Source organism: Peromyscus leucopus, chromosome 15, assembly GCF_004664715.2.
Source record: "Peromyscus leucopus breed LL Stock chromosome 15, UCI_PerLeu_2.1, whole genome shotgun sequence".
NCBI classification, from domain to species: Eukaryota; Metazoa; Chordata; class Mammalia; order Rodentia; family Cricetidae; genus Peromyscus; species Peromyscus leucopus.
The window spans coordinates 31,482,712-31,502,649 of record NC_051076.1 but is presented as its reverse complement, the minus strand read 5'-3'; the positions used below and the strand labels follow the sequence as shown (position 1 = coordinate 31,502,649).

At 48.1% G+C, this 19,938-nt stretch overlaps 1 protein-coding gene across 2 annotated transcripts in view; it reads left to right on the top strand.

Moving 5' to 3' along the window:
* The window catches only part of Rxrg (retinoid X receptor gamma), a 44,916-nt gene extending 27,781 nt beyond the window's left edge, over positions 1 to 17,135 (top strand). The window contains exons 2-9 of one of the 2 annotated variants that reach the window (XM_028864357.2): positions 375 to 519; positions 3,141 to 3,320; positions 6,700 to 6,860; positions 6,971 to 7,100; positions 8,648 to 8,780; positions 10,166 to 10,257; positions 11,513 to 11,618; positions 16,642 to 17,135. In XM_028864357.2, coding sequence (XP_028720190.1) covers positions 447 to 519; positions 3,141 to 3,320; positions 6,700 to 6,860; positions 6,971 to 7,100; positions 8,648 to 8,780; positions 10,166 to 10,257; positions 11,513 to 11,618; positions 16,642 to 16,789 — 1,023 coding nt within the window. In that variant the 5' untranslated portion in view covers positions 375 to 446 and the 3' untranslated portion in view covers positions 16,790 to 17,135. The remainder of the gene's footprint in view (positions 1 to 374; positions 520 to 3,140; positions 3,321 to 6,699; positions 6,861 to 6,970; positions 7,101 to 8,647; positions 8,781 to 10,165; positions 10,258 to 11,512; positions 11,619 to 16,641) is intronic. The other variant, XM_028864356.2, reaches the window with a different exon arrangement.
* The last annotated feature ends 2,803 nt before the right edge of the window (positions 17,136 to 19,938 follow it).

Here is a 19,938-nt window from a genome sequence, read left to right as displayed (position 1 = left end):
GAGTCTGCAAGTCTTGCCCTAGGGCTACAGCTCCTCCTGGTGCACTGCTGAATCTGCTGTCAGTAGTCGATAAAAGATTTACAATTGCACCTCTGACGTCGTCATCGTATGTGTGTCCTGTACAGTTTAGCTCAAGTAAAACACACGAGTAAGAGGAAGGAACACAAACAGCTCCACAGAGGTGGGCTGTGGTGCTCCGCTTGTGTTTTAGCTTCCGTCTTGTGCACTTGTCCCATGGCTTTGCATTCAGGTCACAGAGGAGCAGTTGGGAAACTCTGTCCTTGGAAGTTAATTCTTGACATGGAGCTAATCTCAAGCGCACGGTCTTGAGGCTGGGCTTACCCTGCCTTTGTTTTTGTTTGCATCTCTTGCAGCTAAATGTGGTCAACAGTGTCAGCAGCTCTGAGGACATCAAGCCCTTACCAGGTCTGCCTGGGATTGGAAACATGAACTACCCATCCACCAGTCCCGGTTCCCTGGTGAAACACATCTGTGCCATCTGTGGGGACAGATCCTCAGGTATGGATGGGTCCCACGAGACAGAGTTCCAGAGAAGGGGTCCCTCTGCTCCATGTGTATACTGCACCCAGTGAAATCAAAAGACCCTTGATAGTGGTCCAGCTGGAGGCCTCGCCTATAGATTTTGCTCGTGGGGTTCAAAGCTTGCAGTCTTGATGATTCTAAAATACATTTTCTATGTGAAGGATCAGCTTCAGTGGAAATGTTTCGGCGACTCCTCTCTGGAGCAACACAGATGCATACATGTCTGGGACTGAGGCCTTAAGTGACGATCCAATGTCCCATGCTAGATTTTCTTTAATTTTTAAAAAATTATTTCTTGTGATCATAAAGTGTCCCAAATACATAATTATAAAACCAATAAAAAATTGGAAGAACCATAAAAAGTACAAAGAGAGAATAAAATTTTTTCCATAGTATCCCTATGAAAGAGAAGCTCTTTAATATTTGAGCATATTTTGTTTTATCCTTTCACAACATGCTAGATGTTTTTTAAAGCATGCTTTTATGGGCATAAGTGTGTTTCCATTGGCTTATCCTCTTCCAGTTTACCAAAATTGCTTCTTTTCCTTCCTCTCCGTTCTTTCTGCTCCGACTTCTCCCTCCATCAGTTTTTAACACATTTGAGTCTGAGAAGGAGGATGGCAAGTTTACTAGGTGTCTGCTTGTAATAGCAGCACTCAATGTTGAGGCAGGGGGATCGTGAGTTTGAAGTGAGCCTGGGCTACATAGTGAGACCCCGTGTCCCCATTAATTAAAACAATGAGAAGACAGAGCATGTTCTTTCTATAGCGGACCACGAAGGCTGACTGAATGTTCCTCCTTCCTTTCATCAAGGCTACAGGGGCCTCAGACTTCTTCACTTCGCGGCCAACAGTTACTTGCTTTTATGACTCGTTTTCAAATCACGAAGACATGGCTGCTGCCATGACAGAATGTCAGTCACAGCCTGACAAAGCTTGTTCTTTGGTTTGTTTTGGTTGTTTTTTTTTTTTTTTTTTTTTTTTTTTTTTTGTTTTGTTTTTTTGTTTTTCAAGACAGGGTTTCTCTGTGTAGCTTTGCGCCTTTCCTGGGACTCACTTGGTAGCCCAGGCTGGCCTCGAACTCACAGAGATCCACCTGGCTCTGCCTCCCGAGTGCTGGGATTAAAGGCGTGCGCCGCCACCACCGCCCGGCTTGTTTTGGTTGTTTTAATGGAAGGTGGTTGGTCCCTTCCTGTATATATAGTAAAGCCATGGGATGACTACCACACTATGGTCAAATTAGGGTCCTGCTTCTCAAAGTTAAATATTTCAGAGCTGAAAGTACTAAGTTACCTGGGGCCAAGATGAAGGCCATATTTATCATTACTGTGAATTCCAAAAATGGGTGTAGCCAGCTAATTTGGCACAACTCTCAGGCAGGCTGTCTCTAGCCACCACTTCAAAGGGTGGTCTCCACTGACAGGTAAGCTCTGGGGTGATGTGAGTTCTCAGGGACTTCACATCAACGGAAATAAAACAGAATTAGATAATTGGGTCTGTGGCGACAAGGAACCACATTTTGCATTCTAGAATCAGACCTAAAAGTGTTTTAAACAATCTGCTTCGTTACATTTTTAAGTTCTGTGACTCCAGCCACGTGACCATAGCTGCCTAGTGTACAGCATAGAGACTTCCCTTAGGGCAGTAGTTTTCAACCTTCCTAATGCTGTGACCCTTTAATGTGACCCTCATGTTGTGATGACCCCCAACCATAAAATGATTTCATTGCTACTTTATAACTGTAATTGTGCTGTTGTGAATTATAATGTAAATATCTGATATGCAGGATATTTGATAGCCTTGGTAAAAGAGTCCTGTGGCCTCCAAAGGGGTCATGACCCGCGGGCTGAGAATCACTGCCTTAGAGCAAGCGCTGTGACTGACTTACGGTACCTGTATGGAGACAGGTGTGGCAGGCAGCTCTCTCGACACAAATTAACCATTCTTGCCAGGGATAACTATAGGTCCCAGAGATAGTGAAGCATACAACCAATTATTCTAGATGAAGCAAAATTACTGTCTATCAGAATTGTATGCCCTGCTCAAGATTGAGTATAACGTTATGCTGTAAAGATTTTATAGCATTTTTTTTTTTTTTGCAATAACAGGCAGTAGCTCAGGATTGTTCATAGTTTATGGTACAAGACTTTAAGTTTTTTAGTAGGTTTCCTGAGACCCTGGGCTTCAGTTTTGAGAACTGTTAAATAAACCAAGGTTCTTCTCCTGCTGAATAATACATAGCAATTAGACATCTTTTTATTTGTTATGTACACTAAAATATTGAGATGAGGTGGAGTGTTTCCTTATCCAAATCCAAGAGTTGCTCCGATAAAATAAATGTCAATAAAATCTGAGGTCAGGAATTTTTTAAGGCTGCTGTCTGGAGTTGGAGATACAGAGGGAAGACACACACACAAAAGGGGTTTTTTATGCTTCCTTTGGATCCTGTGGTACAGCTTGCATTCTTTGGGAGTCCTTATTTGTGCTTAGGAGCTATAGATGTTTCCTTGGGGGGGGGGCGGTTAGTCATGGTCTTCTTTGTGGTGGGAAACCTGAACAGATACAAGAACAGTCTACGGAGTGTTCTCTTGTCACCAGGAAAGCATTACGGTGTGTACAGCTGTGAGGGCTGCAAAGGCTTCTTCAAAAGAACCATAAGGAAAGACCTCATCTACACCTGTCGCGATAACAAAGACTGCCTCATCGACAAGCGCCAGCGCAACCGCTGCCAGTACTGCCGCTACCAGAAGTGCCTGGTCATGGGCATGAAGAGGGAAGGTGAGGTGCCCCGCCGCTCCCCTCTACCCAAGGAGAGCAGGTCACATGCTGAGAGAGCGCTGAAGACAGACGCATGCGCATGAGCCGGGCTGCCCTGGACACCGTGGGAGGGGGAGGTTTGATGTGGCGCTTGAGACACGCCTAAGTGCCACAGCTTCTCAAGGCTTACCTCCAGAGTTCATCTCTCCCTCTGTCATCCCTCTTCTCTGGGAGCCCCAGGACAGGTGGGTCTCAGAGGTGCGAGAGGCCTTGTTCTCTGTGGCCCCAAGGGAGCATCTGACTTACCTTCAAGGGGGAGCCGGTTTCATGCTGTAGTCTTAGTCTCACTCCAGGGGAAGATGAGGGTGGGTTGAGGTCCTCTAGGATTAATAACCGTGGCCCGCTATAAATCCTGTCATGTTGGCATAGTCCTCCGTCTTTGTGGATTATTGGCGTTTACAGGCCTGGCCGACTGGCCTTCTCAGTCCCGGAGAGTGTCACCGGGCATTTCGGTGGTCCCGTCTTTTAATTTATAGTGTGAGTTAGTGGGCTATCCTTGCGTCGGAGAGTAACAAATCTGAAAGTGCTTTTTCCTTGTTGGTGTTCTTGCTTTAAAAGATCGAAAGTCATCCTGCTAAGTAACACAAATAAATTGAAGTAGGCGGTTAATTAACTAGAGGGCTTTGTGCAGGTGCCTGGTGTTCCTGGGGAATCTTTGCGGCTGTGCAGGAAGGATGTCCTCCCCTTAGAGGTAGAACAACTCACTGGGTGGGTTCCTTCAACACCTCTTGTTGTGGGATTGAGGAAGTCTGCCAGAAAGAACCAAAGAAGGAACAGGCCCTTGAGCCCATGCTTAGAGGGAATGACAGGATAAGGGTACGTTTCAGAATCGTCCAATCAACAGGCATCAGCTCACAGATGAGGAAACGACCCTGAGAGCCAAATGGCATCCCAAGCTGCCTCCCTGCTTCCTTAGGGGAGACACCAGTGTGAACAAGATGGCCAAGTCCAGCTATTTCCCCCCACACACATCCAGATCTCGCTAAGAAAAAGGAATAAAATCCTTGCTATGGCTTCTAGGCTGTATATGGTATACACGCCCTTCAGCTCAGCCTGTCTTAGTGCCCTGGAGGCAGTGTGGAAGGTCTGTAGGTGGGCTCTGGAGGCAGCTAGCCCGGGTCCCTACGCTGGTGCCACCACTTCCTAGCTTTTGACTTCAGACAAGTTACCTAGTTTCTCTGGGGTTCATAGGAACCCAGAGAGTTATTGGAAGGGGTTAAGTGAGATATCATAATCTATGTAAAGTATTGAGTTTAAAATATAGCTTCTGACTTGGAAAGTGCTCCATTAATATTGGCTGCCGGAGAAATAAGCAATAACTATTTACCACGTGGACGGATGAAGCCTGAAAAGCTGGAGTCTGGGACTGTTTTAGATCAGCTAGTGTCCCGGATACATCGGGATGTATGTTGTAGCGGGAGCTGAGGCTATCTGTCGTGTAGATTAGCTTCCAATAGCAATCTGTTGCTTCAATTACAGCATTGAGGTTTACAGTACTAATAGCAGAGAGAGTAGCCAATTCTTACTCAATTAGTGGCAAATTGGAATTGAACCTAGTTTCCTGAAGCCAAGGCTTCCTTTGAAGCTCCAGGGTTATTTTCCTCAAGTGTTAACAAGTCCGTTAGAAGAGATGATTGACGATCACAGAAAGAACTTGACTCAGTTTGCCTCTGTTTTTAAAAATCAGGACAAACAGAAATGTATTAATTTCCTAAAGATAAGCACAAGAGCATTCAACTGAGAGAAAACCATGCACTATAGTTCCCACAGTTGTCACTGAGCAAAAAGACTGACAGAGTGAACTGAAAAAGAATGAGAGAGTGAGGGAAACAGAGAGAGGGAAAGAGAGAGAAGGGAACAGAGAGAGGAAGGGATCAGGTAGGAGAAATGGAGGAGAGACACAAGCCCACGGGGCAGGAAGACAAAGGAAAAGGGGAAATAAATACTCCGTGGAAACTTTTACTGTTGTTTTGATAATCCCCACAAATCCGTCTCAGTCATTCACTGCAATTTCAGCCCCCAGGGACGGGGAAACCAAGGCTTGGGAGGAGGCTGAGTGATAGATCTGAGAGCATCTTCATGCACGTGGCAGGGATACACTCTGGCTGTGTGTTTGCTCTTCTCTGCCTTTCCTCCTCTCTGTTCTGTGTCAATTTCCTCTTCCCACTTCCTTGTTTTCTTATCTCTTCCCATTCTCCCTTTTCTCCTTCCTTTCTATACTCTCTCCAATTCTCTGGGCCACATAACACGGCTCCCTGGTGGGGATTATTCGAGTTGTTCTTAGGCCTCTTCTCTGGCCTTGAGAAATCAGTCTCATCATTCACAAGAGAGACTCAGTGTGCAGCATCCCAGCTCCAGCCCTTCAGACAGCCTCCGTGGCTGGTTATATCCTCAGAGGATAAGGGCTCCAGGGCCTACAAGCTAGGAGCAGTGAGGGAGAGACCGGGAGGCTCTTGTGAAGGTGTTCAACCAAGTTAGATTAGAATTTGCTCTTTTGGGAGATGCAAACTATCTTCCAATGTTGAATTCTGCTCATTGCTGCTGGGACCAAACTGGAAACAGCAGCCTTGTAATAGAAAGGAACCCAACAGAAACTCTTCACCTTGAGAGGGCAGTGTAAGGTGTGGGGTCCGCCTTGCATCCCAATGTGTGGACCAAGGGTACTGAGAGCTAGAGTGAACTTTGATGAAAATCCCAAGTTTGGGGAATGCAGAAGTAACTCCAGCCTACACCTTTGCCCATGTGCCCTCCCCCACCCATGAAATCAGTGCACATTCTGAAATGTCTTCTAGGTGACATCCCTCCACCCCTTCACTTACTAAATCCCCACAGCTGGCTCCCTGAAGATCTTCCCTGACAAGTCGGATCAGGTGATGTTGTGTTCAAGCTGGTGCACAGGGGGCCTACCTAATGGGACGTGAATGCCAGGGCTGATGCATAGGATCTGACAAGGGGAGTTTTTGCAGTAATGGCCTTGCTCCTTAACCATTGCGTGCTCACAGCTTACCAGAGGCAGCAGAATAGGAAGGGTGATGGACACAATGGGGATAGCAGGGAGATGGTAGCTCCTTCAAAGAAGGGTGGAACCGGAGCTTAGTGAAGCTAAAACAGCACGATTGAGAGGGTCTTTGCAGTGCTTTGGGAACAATACGACTAAAGACCTATCTTTGCCCTGACAAGGGAACAGCTTTGCTGAATTGGTTCCATCTGTCAGCATTCCAATGTCCCCGGTCCAATACCATGATGACCCTCATTGTATACAGGAGAAACTTGAGGTAGGTAACTGTCCCACACTGGACCTCGGCACTTGGTAACTTCTGTTGGTCTTGCCGCATGCCAGCTGTGCAAGAAGAAAGGCAGAGGAGCCGGGAGCGAGCTGAGAGTGAGGCAGAGTGTGCCAGCAGTGGCCACGAAGATATGCCCGTGGAGAGGATTCTAGAAGCCGAACTTGCTGTGGAACCAAAGACAGAATCCTACGGTGACATGAACATGGAGAACTCGGTACGCTGCCTTAGCTCTCCACCCGGCTTCCATTTTCCTGGCTGGGGCTGGAGGTCATAGAGGGGTTATTTAGAGTTCCAGGACCTCATAGAAAATTGTTCCCTTTTCAGACAAATGACCCCGTTACCAATATATGCCATGCTGCCGACAAGCAACTTTTCACCCTTGTTGAGTGGGCCAAACGCATCCCCCACTTCTCAGACCTCAGTTTAGAGGACCAGGTCATTCTGCTCCGGGCAGGTAAGACATCGGGGTTCCTCTTGTCCTGAGACAATCACTCTGGGCTACTATTTTGAAATGACCCATGGGACCCAAAAAGGAGCAACTTACAATTGCTATGTTTTCCTTGAACTCACTGTGTAGACCAGGCTGGACTCACAGAGATCCGCCTACCTCTGGCTCCCAAGCGCTGGCCTTCATTCTATGCCCTGTACAGACTTGTAAATTTAAATGGTCCTCCTGTAGGATTTTCATTCCCAACTGAAATCCCGTTCATGGAGGAGTAGGGCTTTCCCCCCACGCAAACAAACGTTTCTGTAGTTTTATAATTTACATTTAACTTCAGAGACTCACAAATACCTTTATTGAGGATAATTTGAAGCAGTATCTTACAACTATAAGACTAGCAAGTGAAACTTTTCCCACTTCACAGGTGAAGTAAGAAAAGCAGAGATTTGGCGGGGGGGGGGGGGGGGGCTGAGGAGATGGCGTGGTAGGGGAAAGCGCTTGCTGGACAAGCGTAAGGAACTGAGACAGGATCCCCAACACATGTGTGAACAGAAAAGCTGCATGAGGTTGCGTGTGCATGTCACCCAAGCTCTAGGGGTTAGGAGTGGCATGGAGAGGGGAGGATTTCAGGAGCTTGCTGTCCAGTCCACTTAGCTGAAAAATAGCAATCTGCAGGTTCACTGAGGGGCCCTGTGTCCTGAGAATAAGGGAAAAGAGGGATAGAATGGGAACGCTAAGTGTCCTCCTCTGGCCTCCACACCTGCGCGCGCGCGCGCACGCACACACACACACACACACACACACACACAACACACACACACACAGAGAGAGAGAGAGAGAGAGAGAGAGAGAGAGAGAGAGAGAGAGAGAGAGAGAGCAAGCGAGCTAGTAATCTCTGCTTATTTATGCCTGTGTTACCTGGAGTTCAAGGTTTCTTCCATTTTAAGATTCTTCGCGCTACAATCTCGCTGCCCATATCTGAGACACTGCAGTTGGTTGACATCTGCCATAGCTCCTCTTTGTCACAGAGCCATCAGGGAGATTTCACGAGGACTGGCCGAGCGTTGGGAACCAGTCCGCTCACTCATCCCTGTTAGACACTGAGCCGTCACCGAGTGTCCCCTGAGAGCTACATACTGTGCCGTTGCTACAGGCGACACCAGAGAAATACAACTTAGGTTGTCAAGTCCTGGGGCAGAGACGAGGAGGTACAGTCACTGTATCTGTCATTCAGCCAATAGTGACGACTGTCCGGAAAGCTTTAATTCATATTTGCTGGCAAAGGGTGACGGAAAGAGTCCCTATTCTCAAGCTGTCACTCTAGCGTGCATCTAAGAAGCTGCAGGGGTTTGTGCCGAGCCATGAGGTCAGGAAACTCTAGCCCTGCTCTTTCTTCTGTCACTAATGACACGTGTCACCTTGGGCTATGTCTTACCCCCCCCCCCCAGGATGTTCAGTTCTGCTCTCATTCCGAGGGAGATTAATCCGTGCGTTGCTGGCTGTCGAGGAAGTAGGAATGTGGTCGCTTTCCCCACAACGTCTCCTCTCTCCGCTTGCAGGGTGGAATGAATTGCTGATCGCCTCCTTCTCCCACCGCTCGGTTTCTGTCCAAGATGGCATCCTGCTGGCCACAGGCCTCCATGTCCACAGGAGCAGTGCTCACAGTGCCGGTGTTGGCTCCATCTTTGACAGGTTGTGATTCCCTTCCGCTTCCAGGATATGCACACGGCGTATATATGCACATTGTGTATACACACATATCTCTCTCTCCTCTTCTTCCCTCCTCTCCTTCTGCAGAATGCTGATGTACAATAGGCAGTTCATAGAGGTGCCTATGACTATATCAAAACCATTTTTTTTTGTACCAAGACAGTGTCTCATTCTATAGCTCAAGGGCCAGGCTCAAGCTCGTGATAATCCTCCTGCCTCAGACTCCCAAATGCTGGGATGATAGGTGTGAGCCCAGTTTCCACAGACTATTGAGTAGGTGAAAATGTAAATCTGGAGATTGAGAGAGGGGTTTTGACAAAGGTGATTACAATAAAATAGAGCCAGTCAGAGGCCAGCATCATTGCCTGGCAGATGGAAGGGCCTCCTACCCTCATGCTTTCAACTTGGGTGGACCATTGATGTCAGCTAGGAAGCCATAGGTGAGGAAGGAGAATAGCATATCCCAGGCACCAGGGATGGAGAAGGGGCCTAGATGGCATCTTCAAGAGGCCTGGTATGTTGGGTTAAAGCTTTTTTTTTTTTCTGGACTCTTTCTCTCTGGATCCCAGATCTCTAGGCTACAGCAGAAACGAGCTCAGTCAGAAAGTAACATCATGACAGAGACTCTCTCCCTTAAATGTACTAAAGTACATTAAAAAAATAAAGTAAATAATAATATAAATACAGTATAAAGTATGTATAATATAAAGTAAGCAATAAATAAAGTAATATGTAGATTGCTGACTTGGAGCTAAAAGACTGGTCTTCTGGTAAAGAGGAAGAGGAAGCTGAAGAGGCTTTATTGAGTTCCAGGACCCAGGACCCCACCCTCCCCCATAAGTGTTCTCTTTGGGAGACATACATGCTCCCCTTAGAGGAGTCTACCTCTTCCCTGTCCTTTTCCATGATGTGCTCAAGCACTCTCATAGTTCCTGGAGATGCTTCCCGGTTGACCTGGAGTTGACCTGGCCTGCCTTTGGTGGATTCTTCTACATGCACAGTGCCCTGGGCTGGCTTTCCCTGCTCTATTCTCCTTTCCACCTCCTTTGAGATGCCTTTCTGTTCCCTGCTGAGATGCCTTTCTGTTCCCTGCTGGGAGGTCATCCTTCCTCCCCGGTGAGCTCAGGAGGCAGTTATTCACTGGACTTTGCCATGTAGCTGGTGGTTCCCACATCAGTTTCTTCATCCGCACTGTACGTCCCTTAGGATGAGGGGCTTCATCGTCTTCATCTCTGTACTCTAATACCTTCAGCAGTGTCCAGAAACAGCGTAGGCCATCGCAAGTAGGGGTGGGATTCATTTTGCTGATCCTTGGCCTGGGACTCATGCTTCTTCTCTCCTTCTCTGCCCTTGCTTCCTGCGAACAGAGTCCTCACAGAGCTGGTTTCCAAGATGAAAGACATGCAGATGGACAAGTCGGAGCTGGGGTGCCTGCGAGCCATTGTGCTTTTCAACCCAGGTATGGGGTCACCCCTCTTCCAAGGTTCACCCTCAGAACTCTGATGTTGTTGCCCGAACCCCGTACCGCCCAGCTCAGCTGAAACAGAGCAGCTGGAGCCCAGAACCCATCAGAGTATAGAGCCTTCTCTGTATCACCTTTGCTCTCCAGAGCCATCCTGAAAGTATTTTAACTGGGCGTGGAGTTTCATTAGGTGCGTGTGTGGGGTTCCAGCTGGACAAGGTGAGAAGTGACAGTGGTCACTGGGACAGAGAAGGAGGAGGTAAAACGTGGTCAGATTCTGGGTACATCTCTAGGTAAAGTCGCTGGGATCTACTGGTGAATTAGAGGTAGGGTGTGGAAGACAGACATCAACTATGTCTCAGGGGTGTTTCATTCCCCCAGAACGCTTGCAGAAATGGAATTCCCATTCATCTGACATGGGTAAAACTCCAGGGGAAGCAAGTTCTAAGGGTGAGTGGGTTGGAACCAGGAGTTGTCTTTGGACAATGAACTTAGAGATGGACAGTAGACATCCAAGAGAAGGGACTTCTCAGGAGAAGCCAGGACCAAAGATGTATAAAGACGAAGGCAAGAGCTGCCTACCTCACTGAACTGGGAGGAAGCCACAAACCTGATGAGAGATCAGTTGTAAGCAAAGATGGCCAGAGAAGAGGGCTGGGGACTGAGACGCTCTCGAGCTGGTGGAAGACAGAACTGTCAAAGGAGCCTATCGTGTGGTCAGCGGGAAGGGAGTGGCATCTTGGGGTCCAGGTGCAAAGTACTTGAAGAGGAGGAAGTGACCAACTTCATCGAATGTTGCTGTGCACCTCCAGGGCAGTGTGATGTGACATGTGACATGTGTGCACCCTTTAGCTCCGGGATTAGGGAGGGTAGCTCTGTCGCAGGCCATGGGTAGGCTTAGTTTTCATACCCATGTCATCACTCAGCCATGCTCGACATGGAACTAGCTTCTGGTAAGGGTGTGAATGGCACTTTTCCAGAAAGGCTTGGACAAAATTAAACTCTCCTTAAGTCTGCAGAGGGTCCATTTCACCATTAACAGTTGAAAATCCTTAAAATGGAGAGTTTGTGAGGGGGTTATTCACAGAAAGGGCACAGGTGATCTGCTTACTTCCCAGCTGTCACCAGGCCTGAGTTAGTTCCATGTGTCTCTCCTAATGCTAGGGGAGGTGGCCAGTATGACAGGGATGCTGTCTGGAGGAGTGTCCTGTGGGAGGCATTAACCAGAAATTAAATCTGTTGCCCTCTGCAGATGCCAAGGGTTTGTCCAACCCCTCTGAGGTAGAGACTCTTCGAGAGAAGGTTTATGCTACGCTCGAGGCCTACACCAAGCAGAAGTATCCGGAACAACCAGGCAGGTGAGAGAGTGAGGAGAGAAAGGCAGTGTGAACAGCAGTGCAACTCCTTCTTATTCCGTTGAAGGAGCCCGCCCGTGTCCCAGGGACTCTACAGACCTGCTGTCCTTACCTCAGCACAGGAAGAGAAAGGCTCGGGTGAGGGTAAGGGCTGTCCAGATCACCCTTCACCCCCCGAGCATCAGTGAGCAAAGCAATGGCTGTAGATGGAACATGGGAAGTTCCAGAAGTGAATTAATGACCTTTCGGTGGTCTTTATTACAATGTATTGTTATGATGGCTGTGATTTGTTACTGCTGTTCATCTCTTACTGTGTCTAATTTGTAGGTTTAATTTTTCATTGGTACATGTGTACATATGTACACATGCATACATATTTTTCTATATCTATGTATAGATTTGGTCGTATCTTCAGTTTCAGGAATGGGACAGGTCTTCCTCAGATGGGGAGGGGGACTAGCGAGCATATTTTTAAAAATTGGATGAACAGAGAAATGAACGGATTGCTATGGGAGTGTGGTCTCCATTCTACCAAGTAACAGACGCAGAAAGGACACGTCACTTAATCGAGTTGGCGAAGCTGGTCACTGGTGGAGGTGAGATATGAACCCCAGTCTCTGTGAAGTGACAGCATCTCTCTCACAGTCTCTGCCCCGTGGACTCTCATGCAGTACAAAGGACAGGCTCTGAGAGCTGCTGGTCCCCAGGTACCCACCTGTGTGGCCTTGTCATACCATCTATAACATTATTCTTTGGTCTAAACGAACCGTTTAAAAAGTTCCCTCCAAAGTACGGTAAGCAAAGAGTTTCCCCTTTCTGCACACTAAAATGAGAAACTGTGATCCTTGTATCTCAAAAACAAACAGAACAGAAGACTGCATAAGACACATTAGTTTTGTCTTTAGGATTCATTGTATACCCCCCAACACACACTAGTGACTTATTCCTCTGTGAAGTCAAATTTCCATTTATCCCGCATCATACACAGATATCTACAAGATGTTCAGTAGAGAATAAACTGTTTTGTCAGAGGTTGTAGAGACATCAAGTGGGTGGGTTTCAGCCCTTAGGTCAATTCATAATCAGGCTACTGTATTATTGGAAATTCAGTAGTGATAACAGACCCATCAAAGTCAGTAACTCAGCCCAGTGGAAGTTCTTTCTCACCCCTCAGTCTAGGTGGACACCCAGTATACAGAAGCAGCTCTTCCTTGCCAACACTCAAGGACCCCGGCTTATTCCTCATTGTGGCTCCATTCCAGAGCCATCTAGGTGATGGAGCGGGAAAGGCAGAGAGGAGAGAGGAGCTGTGTGGATTAGACACAGGTCCTCTGCTGTCTTACTTCTATTGGTTAAAACTTAGTCCTGCGATCTAGCCAACTGTGGAACGTCAAGAAAGAGCCAGGGGAGCTCAGTGGCCACTTGGTAGCCTGTTCTTCACCAGCCATTGAAGAGGTTGAAAGGGACCTGGCTCTGTCTCTGACAGCTACGAGCCCTGGGCAAGCCTCGTTAACAGGAAGCTCTGAGCAGGATGTTTTCTACCGAAGCTTCCAGCCCCCAGATACTATTAGACCTGCTGTCCTCAATGCTGCCCTCTTTCCGGAACTAACTCTGGGTCCTATTATTAATCATTAGGACTAAAAGCATATCCCAGAATAACCTGACTCTCTTTTCCTCCCAATTACAACAGCAGCGTCTGCTTTATTAGAAGAAATAGTTGTTAGAATCGGGTGACCAATTTTTACTGTAACTGTTTCGGGTATGCTTTGTTCCGGTGTCCATGTGGTCCCCTGTGTGCACACATAGGCTCTATCTACAGATGTGGGACACTTTCTTTTGTTACACTGTGTTCCTCCTTTCTGCCATTCTAGGGATTTTTATCAGATGATTGAAAGAAAAAAATCATTTCCCATAGTTTTGTCATATTGCCGTGGGCCCATATTTTCAGGTGCTTAGTCATTGCTCTGTGGCTGGCATCTAAGTTGTTTCTAAATATCACTTTAACATTTTAGAACTGCTGTTTTTCCCGCAGGAGACTGCCAAGGGCCTGGCTACCTCTAGGCCAGTGGTTCTCAACCTTCCTAATGCTGTGGCCCTTTAATGTAGGTCCTCACCACGTTGTGCTGACCCCCCACCATAAAATTATTTTGTTGTTGCTTCATAGCTGTAATTTTACTACTGTTATGAATTATAATGCAAATAGTGGATCTGAGGGGGGTCACGACCCACAGGGTGAGAACCCTTGTTCTAGCAGCTGAAGGAGGAGCCAACTCTCAACTGGGGAGTTCATGAAGCGGGTAGAGGCTGTGTCCGCTGTGTGTCCTGGCTTGTGCAGCATACCTTGAACAAGGGGTGATATCTCTGTCTGAGCTCACAGGAGGTGGCTCGTCAGGTGCATGAGGGGAGTGCATGAGGGGACTCACTTGGCTTGTTAGGCAGGTAGGCTGGTCACCTCTGACTTGCGCGCTGGCACCTCCCAGCCGGGGCACTTGTCACAGTGGTGGAGTGCTGCCACCTTGTGGATAGGGTTAAGCAGTGCCCGTCATGAGGCCCAAGGTCTGTGAGAAAGTTGGAAGTGGAAATCGAAGCAGGGTGCAGAACTCACACTCATCTTGCACACACAACAAGCACCTTCAAAGGCTGCCTTGCTGCTGACACGTGAGCCAGCAATACAGTGACAGCGTCTGTTGATGCATGGGTTCATTCCATTAGCCCTGGCCTTAGTTCCCAGGCCCAGCCCCGACAGCATAGGTAGCCACTGGAGAACACTGACAGGGTGCTAGGATTAATCTCAGTCTAGCCTTGCATTGAAAGGCTGGCCCTTTGCCAGGACAGCTGGGTAGGAGGGCAGCCTCCCCCTCACTGTCCCTTTGCTGCAGGGGACACAGGTGTTTTATCAACAAGAGCTCTAAAGTCTGTGTCCACAGTGGCATAGGTCTTGAATTTTTTTTCATGGAGCAAAGAGTGATCCCTGCTTTCCCTGGTGTTTTCAGATGTCGCCAATTTGTTTTTCTTATATTGATACTTACACTGATTGTTTTGGTCTTACTTGGGTGTATGTCCGTATAGGTGTGTTTGTGTATCCAGATGTGCATACATGTGCATGTAGAAGCCAGAAGTCAGTCTCAGATGTCAGTCCCTAAGTGCTGGCCATTTTTTCTTTTCTCCCTTTTTTTTTTTTTGAGACAGGGCCTTTCATGGCTCTGAACCTCACTGATTATGTGGGGGGCCAGCTGCCCAGTGAGCCTCAGGGGCACTCCTGTCTCCTCCTCCTCAGAGCTGTGATGATAAACTCACACCACAATGTTTGGCTTTTTAAAAATGTGAGTACTGAGTATCAAACTCATGTCCTCGAGCTTATATGGTGAATGGTTTACCAATGGAACTATTTCCTCAGCTGTATTTTTAAATGTCATGTGACACGAATATAGAAGTGTGCACTCTTCCAAGGAACATGGAAATTCCAATTCAGAACTTTTCCTTGAAATGAAAAATTCAAGTCCCATAGGGAAACGGAAGGACGTTTCAAATCAGGGGACCAAATGGACTGCACAGATGCCACATAGACTCTTCCCATGCCACTTCCTCCTTTCTCTGGACTCACCGTGAATAGCCCCATTATAGAAAGAATGGGCAAATGTTAAAGTGTATGTGTGAGAAAGAGAAAGGATGTTTGTACACACACACACACACACACACACACACACACACACACACGCACACACACGCACACGCACGCACGAGATTGTGCATGTATGGCAGCCTGAGTGTGCATATGCAATCATGTGTGCGTGCACGTGTATGCATGTAAGTGTGCATGTGGAAGTGAGGGTGTACGTGCAAGCCCATGTGTGTGTGTGGGGTGTCTTTCTTGTTGCTGTGATGAAATACTCTGGGAAAAGCAACTTAGGGGAAAAGGATTTCCCTTGGCTGGCAGTTCCTGAGAGATACCGTCTATCACGGTGAAGACACGGTGGGTGGCAGAGAAGCCTGGTGGTGGGAGCCGGGGGCAGCTGGTCACACTGCACCGTGCTCAGGAAGCAGAGAGCAAACCTGAAATGGGACCAGCCTATCATGCCCCCCACCGCCCCCCCCCCACCCCATGACTCATTTCATCTAGTGAGGCTCCACATCCTAAAAGTTCCACAACTTTCCAGACAAGTGCTGCCAGCTGGGGACCAGCAGGTGAAATACATGAGCCTATGGGAGACACTCCAACCCCCCAGTGGCGGGAGGGGATGGTGGACGTGAGAGTTGTGTGCATGTGTGAGGGGGGTGGGGATAGCACATATGTGGATCTCGGGTGCATGAGGATGTCCGGCCAGTGTGTGCGAGTGTGCGTATGGTTTCTCCCCAGACAGACTGGCTCCTCAGAGGCTCCTCAGAGGCTCCTCCCTCCTCCCAACCTAGCTAGCGAGAAGCTCAGAGGAGGAAGCTGGCCATATACGTTAGCAGCGACTGGTTAATTGAAAGCGAAAACTTGGTTTTGGGAAGCAGACTGAGGTCACACAGCCTAAGTGACCAGCTAGACGGTGAGGAAAAGCGAGAGCCATGGTCTCCTGAGAGCAGGGCCGTGGCTGCGGTCATGCAGGTCCTCACCTGTGTTGGTGTAGTGGTGGCAGCTGCCCCAGGAACAGCACACCCCATGTGTCGTGCTGTTGCAAGGGCTCACACTAATCTTGGAGGACCCTGAGGAATGCAGGGAAATGGCTGGCAAGGTAGGCGACGCCATCCATACAGTTCTGTGATCTGTGCAGGGCTAAGGGCTATTCTGGAACATGTCCTGGAACTCAAGGCTGCCAACGTGCTGTGGGATCCCAGTTCTTCTTTTGACACGAACCAGCCCTCTAGCTGATTTCTGAAGTTCTTAGAGGCCCCCTGGGTTGCAATCCTCCAACTCCTTCGTCTCTGCTTCTAGGCTTTTCTATGGCAGCTTGGCGGAGACCGGTCAGACAGTCTCTACCACCACCACTAGGCACCTCTTCTTGCCATTCCCTAGTCACAATGCCCCTTGGCTTCCCTGCAGGTTTGCCAAGCTGCTGCTGCGCCTCCCAGCTCTGCGCTCCATTGGCTTGAAATGCCTGGAGCACCTCTTCTTCTTCAAGCTCATTGGGGACACCCCCATTGACACCTTCCTCATGGAGATGTTGGAGACCCCACTGCAGATCACCTGAACCTGCTCAGCTGCAGCTTCCCCACCCAGGGTGACCTCTGGGCTGATGTGTGTGGAGCCCTACCCTGCACACTGTCCCTTACCTCCCATTCTGACCTCCCTTTTCTGTCCCCAAAATGTGATGCTTGTAATAAAGACAACCTTTCTACACATGAGACTTTTCTAGGTGGAGTTTTGTATGGATGTTAAAGGTGACCCTTCTTTGCTATTTAGGGGGCTGTGGTCTTTCTGGAAGTTCTTGGGAAGAGTAACCCAGCCTCTGTACATACAATTGGTTTAAATTATTTTTTCACTTGCCATGGAAAGCAAACAAATGGAAAAGAAAATAAATATGATATTGGCACTGCTTGGACTGTGTGGTGTGTTATTGTGTGGCAAGGAAGTTCTCTGGAGTGTGGAGGATGGGGGCCAGGATATAAGCTAGCACTGGCCTCTGTGGTCTGGGGCTGGAGTTAGGAGCTGAGTTGGGCTGGAGGCACAGCTGGCTGGGACGTTGCTGCTGGGAAGGAGGAGAAACCATCTTTTACAGACAGCTTGCCTCTCCTCTTCTCCCTCTCCCTCCTCCTCTTCATCCTCCTCCTCTTTTGACCCTTCTCAAGCCTGTATTCACAGATATGGAAAAGGAAATGGGGACCATCTGGTGAGGAGTGCTAGGGATTCCTGGCCCCTATGATGGAGGAGGGCAAAAAGGGGTCTATCCCCAAGCTGAATGAGAGAACGCAAAGACTCAGTGAGTGCCTGCCTATGCATAAGGAGGCTGGGGTCTGACCTTCTGGGCTGGCTACCCACTAAGCAGCAGGAACACAGACCCCCATAGACACAGCAGGCAGAAAGAAATTCTTGAGAGGGGTTCAACTATCTAAACACAGAGACGGATGCCATTCTTGAGGCCTCCAAAGGCAGGGCTCCATCTTGAATTTGCCCTTGGGGTTAGGTAAGAGGGAAGTATTGCACATGTCACCCATCTATGTTGAGCAAGTACTGTTTAACCTCTGTGCGATGCAGAGGTCTTTGGAGGCTTCCTGAACAAGTTGTCACCTGCCCATGCACTTAAACCTGTTCCTTGTCATCCCTGTTGGGATGGTTGACTTCAGTTGCCTACTTGACACCATCCAGAGTCACCAGAGTCTCAGTAGGGATTGTCTAGATCAGGTTGACCTGTGGGCACATTCGTGGGTGAGATTGTCTTGATTGTGCTAACTGATGTGGGAAGACCCAGCCCACTGTGGGTCCTGAAATGTGTAAGCATAGAGAAGGTGAGCTGAATAGTAGACATGCATTTATTCTCTCTGCTCTTGACTGCCATGCGACTGGCTGCTTCAAGTTCCTGTTATGACTTCCCCACAGTGATGGACTGACTGCAACCTAAATTGTAGCCAAATAAACCTTTCTCCTTCAAGTTTCTCTTCTCAGAGAGCGTTTTATTACAACAGCAGGAAATGAATGTAGCTCACTTCCTCAAACACTCAGTTCTCCAGTGGACAGAGGAAAGGAAGAGCCAAAAAAGAAAGGATGCATGTAATGAAGTGGGAAAAGATCAGTAGAATGGACCACTAATTGGGATGGGACTGGGCACTTCAGTGAATGATACGAGCTATTTTGAGCATCATCCTGGGTACTGTCAACAGGCAAGGAGAAGGGATGTAATAGAGCTTGTCCGAAGGGCAAAGTAAAAAAAAAAAAAAAAAAATTTCCAATTTAATCTATGCGTAGGAGGCACAACTTACAGAAAGAATTAGAAAAATCAGAATTGTATAACATGCATTTTTCTTCAAGGGGAGAAAGTGACTAATGCCTGTTCACCCTGAAGGCTGGCATGGACGTTGTCCAACAACAATCCTTTGCTGTTCTATGGAGCCAGCCTTCACCTGAATCCACCCAAATCCTGAGCGTTGTTCAGGTCCTAATCCTGAGCTTTGTCTCTCAGTGACTGGAACCCATCCTTATGAAAGGTCCCACGTACTTCGCATTCTCAATCAATGGAACCCATCTTTATGCGTATTACAAATCCTTGCTCCTAGGCCCTTACCCTGAGCACTGTTTCTTTGTAAATAAGGACCCATTCTTATGGTGAAGGTCACAGGTGCTCAGCTAAAGAGATGGACTTTGCAAGGGAGTTTCTACGTAGCCCCGTCTAAAGCATTGTGATAATTGCCATGTGGAAACCTTTCCCCAAAGTTTTACTGTGTTTAAATATGTAAGGAACGTTAACCGCTTGGCCAGACTCCGGAAGTTTTTGACCCAGCCCCTGCTAAAGTGGTGCTGACCTGAGTTCAGTTCTTCACCTCGCGTGGATCCTGTCCTTGCCAGCTGTGACGTTGGCAGGGACCCCCAACAGTCCGTGTGCTTTGGATGCCTCACCACATCAGTTGCTCTAGTAAATACCAGGCAGCCACCTCTTGACTTGGCCTTCTTAGGGTATCTTCCACACCTTTCACCTCAACATCCTTCCCACTGCCCACTTGAGGGAGCCCAGATGGCCTGTCTGAAGTCTTCTATCCAAAACATCAGCACAATGACTTAGCTTTGCCTCTGATAGGAGGCCAAAGACAGTCAAAATGTCCATGGATATCTCTCTTCTCTTTTTTTTTTTTTTTTTTTTTTTTTTTTTTTTTTGCAAGACAGGGTTTGTCTGTGTAGCCCTGGTTGTCCTGGAATTCACTAAGTAGACTATGATAGGGGGAAAAAATCCCCGGATAATGAGTAACTCTACCAACACAGTAAACCAGATCAGGCCAAATTAATAAGTCCAGGTTTAAGCTGAGCAGAACAGAGCTACTTCCGGATGACTCTCAGGAAGGCGAGAAAGAGAGAGAGCACCTGGCAGGCCCTGCGACCAGGTCTTAAATTGTCTGCAGGCGTGGTCTTGAGCAGCCTCGGGGGAAGGACTGACCCTTGGTGGGCTTTCTGAGGGGCGGGGTCTGGAATGGGAGGAGTGAGATCCTGAGAGTGGAATACCCCAACCCCACCCCCAGAGAGAGATCCCCAACAGACCAGGTTGGCTTTGATCTCAGAGATCCACCTGCCTCCTGAGAATTAAAGGCAGGTGCCACCGATGTCCCGCTAATTTTCTTCTTTATATATCCTCAGTACACTCATTCCAGCCAGGCTAGCCTTCCACCAATCAGCTGCTGCCCATGTTTCTGCCTT